At 49.0% G+C, this 4,894-nt stretch overlaps 1 protein-coding gene across 1 annotated transcript; it reads left to right on the forward strand.

The window, feature by feature from the left end:
• Positions 1-918: 918 nt before the first annotated feature.
• LOC306939433 (coatomer subunit alpha-like) lies at positions 919-4,602 on the forward strand (the record flags this gene model as incomplete). The annotated part of the gene is made up of 1 exon (XM_079524021.1): positions 919-4,602. The coding sequence occupies one exon, from the start codon at positions 919-921 to the stop codon at positions 4,600-4,602; it is 3,684 nt and encodes a 1,227-aa protein (XP_079380147.1).
• Positions 4,603-4,894: the final 292 nt, after the last annotated feature.

Genomic DNA, 4,894 nt, shown 5'->3' on the forward strand with positions numbered 1-4,894 from the left:
GTTGTCGTGAAAAACGAACATACTACATAACACCGCCCGCCCTACTTCAATGATTGGCAAAAAAACGATAGAGGTTGGTTTCTAAACTTTCTATTTGCTGTTCCGTGCTTAGATCCGGTTCAGAGCCCGCCTACTGTATGCGGCCATTTCAACATGCACATGCAAGAGAGAACACGTGGCGTTTCCGTATCCGTGCTAGAACGGATATGCTAATTGCAAAGTTAATTGATCGGCTTGGTGATCGGGGAGGACGCACCCGAGAAAGTCGTTTTTATTGGATAGATTGCCTGTCGAGTATAGTCGACGCTTCGTCATAGAAACATTACATTAGGCAACTAAGATAACACACCAGATGAAGAGATGATCATTAAAATGTTTGGGGTCAAAAAGCAGCTTTCTAAAAGTGTGGCTGATGAACAACAGGACACCACTTTAGGGAAAATGCAGTAGCATATATGGTCATAAAAGGGACACAGACGGGTACAACAGCCATTCCAATGAATATAAGAACGCTCGCCCCAGAACAGAGCTCTGGTGGTCAGTCTATAGATTGTATGAGCATGCATAAAGTTAGTAGCAAATCGAGTGGCAAAGTTAGTGGCAAAGTGAGTTTAACGTTGTTTAATGCAATGATAGCACTTTTCTGTTTGGATGTGGGCTGTCAAGGCAAGAAAGTAGTTTTTTGCCACTCAGTAGGCGTTCCCTCCTAACTTCCGGGTATGATGATGAATGATGTCACACGCATACCCTCTATATAAAGTGTAGCAGACATTTAAACACATAAATGCCCATAGATAACCTCTGACATTGAGAGCCAGAGACAGAGAGATAGACGGAGACACGAAGCAAAACGGGGTGTGTGGACTTTTTATTAATTTAATTAATCGATTTAGGAACCTGTATCATTGATCAGTCACAATGTTGACCAAATTTGAAAAGAAGTCGGCTAGGGTCAAAGGATTAAGTTTCCACCCCAAGAGGCCTTGGATTCTTGCAAGTTTGCACAATGGTGACATCCAGCTGTGGGACTATCAAATGGGCACATTGATTGACAAGTTTGAAAATGAGCATGATGGTCCTGTCAGAGGAATTGATTTTCACAAGCAGCAGCCTCTCTTTGTGTCTGGAGGAGACGACTATAAAATTAAGGTTTGGAACTACAACCTGAAACGCTGCCTCTTCACTCTACTGGGACACATGGACTACATCAGAACCACCTTCTTTCACCATGAGTGCCCCTGGATTCTGAGTGCCTCAGATGACTGGACCATTCGTATCTGGAATTGGCAGTCCAGAACACAGGTCTGCCTGCTGAACGGCCATAAATACTATGTGATGTGCGCCCAGTTTCATCCCTCTGAGGACCTGGTGGTGTCTGCCAGTCTGGACCAGACCGTGCGTGTGTGGGATATCTCCAGTCTGAGGAAGAGGTACCTGTCTCCCAGTGCAGTGGAGTATGAGGTGCGTGGCAACTCTGGCACTGATTTGTTTGTACCCTCAGGTCCGGTTGTCAAGTATATTCTTGAGGGTCATGACCGTGGGGTCAACTGGGCAGCCTTCCATCCCACCCTGCCTCTCATTGTATCAGGAGCCGATGACCGGCAGGTCAAAATCTGGAGGATGAACGAGTCCAAGGCATGGGAGCTGGACACATGCCGTGGTCACTACAACAATGTGTCCGCTGTAGTCTTCTACCCACGCCAGGAGCTCATTCTGTCTGTCTCTGAAGACAAGAGCATTAGGGTGTGGGACATGGCCAAGAGGGTGGCTGTCCAGACATTCCGCAACGACCAACATGGCCGCTTCTGGGTCATTGCGGCCCACCCCAACCTCAACTTGTTTGCTGTTGGTCATGACAATGGCATGCTGGTGTTTAAGCTGGAGCGGGAGCGGCCGGCCTATACCGTCTACGGTAACATGCTGTATTATGTCAAGGATCACTTCCTCCGCCGACTCAACTTCAACACCAGCAAGGATACGACTATCATGCAGCTACACAGTGGGTCAAAGTTCCCCATCTTTAACATGTCTTACAACCCTGCTGAGAACGCTGTACTGCTCTGCACCAGGGCGACCACCCGGTCGGGCAGTATCTATGACCTGTACTCCATTCCCAAAGAGAGTGACTCTCAGAACCCCAACACCTCTCAGGGACAGAGGTCCTCTGGTCTAACAGCTGTCTGGGTCACCGGGAACAGATTTGCTGTTCTGAACAACAAGCATTCACTGCTGATTAAGAACCTGAAAAACGAGATAGTGAAGATGGTTCCGGTACCGGGCTGCGAGGAGATTTTCTACGCCGGCATGGGTTCTCTGTTATTACTGCGCGACGTAGATGGCATAAAGCTGTTTGATGTGCAACAGAAACACTCGCTAGCTACCGTCAAGATTGCCAACGTCAAATACGTGGTGTGGAGTGCAGACACCAGCCATGTGGCCCTTCTGGCTGAACACAACATCATGATCTGTAACCGTAAACTCGAGAGTTTATGTAACATCCATGAGAAAATCCGGGTGAAAAGTGGAGCTTGGGATGAAAGTGGAGTCTTCATCTACACCACCTCCAACCACATCAAATACGCACTCACCTCTGGTGACCATGGCATCATCAAGACTCTTGACTTGACCATCTATTTGACCCGTGTAACGGGGGACAGTGTGTATTGCCTGGACCGGGAGTGCCGGCCATGCATCCTGACAATTGATCCCACAGAGTATCGCTTCAAACTGGCCCTGGTCAACCGCAAATTCGAGGAGGTGCTCCACATGGTACGTAATGCCAAGCTGGTGGGCCAGTCCATCATAGCCTATCTGCAGAAGAAGGGCTACCCTGAGGTAGCACTTCACTTTGTCAAGGATGAGAAGACCCGCTTCAGTCTCGCTCTGGAGTGTGGCAACATCGAGGTGGCATTGGAGGCAGCCAAGACCATTAATGAGTGTGGCTGCTGGGAGCGTCTGGGTGAGGTGGCCCTACTTCAGGGACACTTCCAGGTAGTGGAAATGTGCTACAAGAAGACCAAGAGCTACAACAAACTAACCTTCCTCTACCTCATCACCGGCAACCTGGCCAAATTGCGCAAGATTATGAAGGAAGGCAACATTAGGAAGGACATGAGCAGTCACTACCAGGCAGCTCTTTACCTGGGAGATGTTAGTGAGAGAGTTCGCATCCTTGAGGACTGTGGACAGAAGTCTCTGGCCTATCTGACTGCAGCCACTCATGGAATGGATGAAGCGGCTGAGGCCCTGAAAGAGACCTTTGACCTAGAGAAGGAGACACTGCCAGATGTGGATCCTAACGCTCAGCTGCTGCAGCCCCCTCCTCCCATCAACCCTATGAACACCAACTGGCCTCTTCTTAATGTCTCCAAGGGCTTCTTTAGGGGAGACATCACAGTCAAGGGCAAGACAAGACAAATGTCAGCTGACTTGAACATAGATTATCCTGGAGAAGGCTGGGGAGATGATATTGAACTTCAAGATGAAGATAACTACATGGATGCCAAGGATGGTGGTGAAGTGGAAGTGGAAGTGGGAGTGGTGAAGGAGGAGGGAGGAGGCTGGGAGGTAGTGGAGGATCTGGACCTTCCTCCAGAGCTGGATATTCCAGCTAATGCCAGAAGCGGGGTTGAGGATGGCTTTGTGTCACCCACCACCAAGGGCGTGAGCACTACCCAGATATGGTGCAACAACTCCCAGCTGGCAGTGGACCATATCTTGGCTGGCTCTTTTGAGACCGCCATGAGATTGCTCCATGACCAAGTAGGAGTGGTGACATTTGACCCATATAAGTCCATCTTCATGCAGACGTTGTCCCGAGGTCATACCTGCTACCCGGGCCTGCCCTCCCTACCCTGTCTGCGAGGCCATCCGCAAAGAAACTGGAAGGAGTGTGGACCCATGCAGGGCCTGCCTGCCGTGGGTCTGCATCTCTCAGATCTCATTGATCGCCTGCAGCAGTGCTACCAGATGACTACAGCTGCGCATTTCAACGAAGCCGTGGATCGTTTCAGAGCCATCCTGCTCTCTGTGCCTCTACTAGTGCTGGACAACAAACAAGAGGTTGCAGAGGCAGAGCAACTCATCACAATCTGTAGAGAGTACATAGTGGGCCTGACAATGGAGATAGAGAGGAGGAAGCTGACCAAAGATCAGTGTGACCGGACGAGGCTGTGTGAGATGGCAGCTTACATCACCCACTGCGGTCTCCAGCCAGTGCATATGGTCATAGTGCTGCGCACTGCTCTCACCCTCTTTTCTGGTCTCGGAAACTACAAGACTGCTGCCAGCTTTGCCCGACGCCTGCTTGAGCTTGGGCCTAAACCAGACGTTGCATTGAAGACACGCAAGCTTTTGGCTGTCTGCGAGAAAAACCTGACGGATACCCACCAGCTGAACTATGACCCCCACAATCCTTTTGACCTGTGTGCTGCCTCATTTGTACCCCTGTACCGTGGTTCTCCAGTAGAGAGGTGCCCTCTGTCAGGAGCCTGCTACTGCCCTAAATATAAAGGTCAGGTCTGCAGGGTCACACAGGTGACAGAGATTGGCAAAGATGTGATTGGCCTGCGTGTGAGCCCCCTTCAGTTCATCAAGAATTGATGAAGAAAAACCAACAACACTCTTTTCTATTATAGAGAGAATACAATATATTATAATGGAAATGGAATAGAAATGGAAACTGGTATGATCAGGCTGTGACAGATTAAGTTTTATCTTGATCTTTGATGTTATAAGGATTTTTATACATTCTCTGGCTGCCAGTTCACTGGAAATCTGTTCTATCTTGACTGACAATTCTTTTTTGTATTTGTATTGGTTAGCTCTCAAGCACTACATAGTTGTCATTGACATGTTGCTCAACATAGTGATCAAGCGTGTGTCTGTGAGCGAG

This window comes from Electrona antarctica (assembly GCF_951216825.1).
Source record: "Electrona antarctica genome assembly, chromosome: 16".
Taxonomy (NCBI): Eukaryota; Metazoa; Chordata; class Actinopteri; order Myctophiformes; family Myctophidae; genus Electrona; species Electrona antarctica.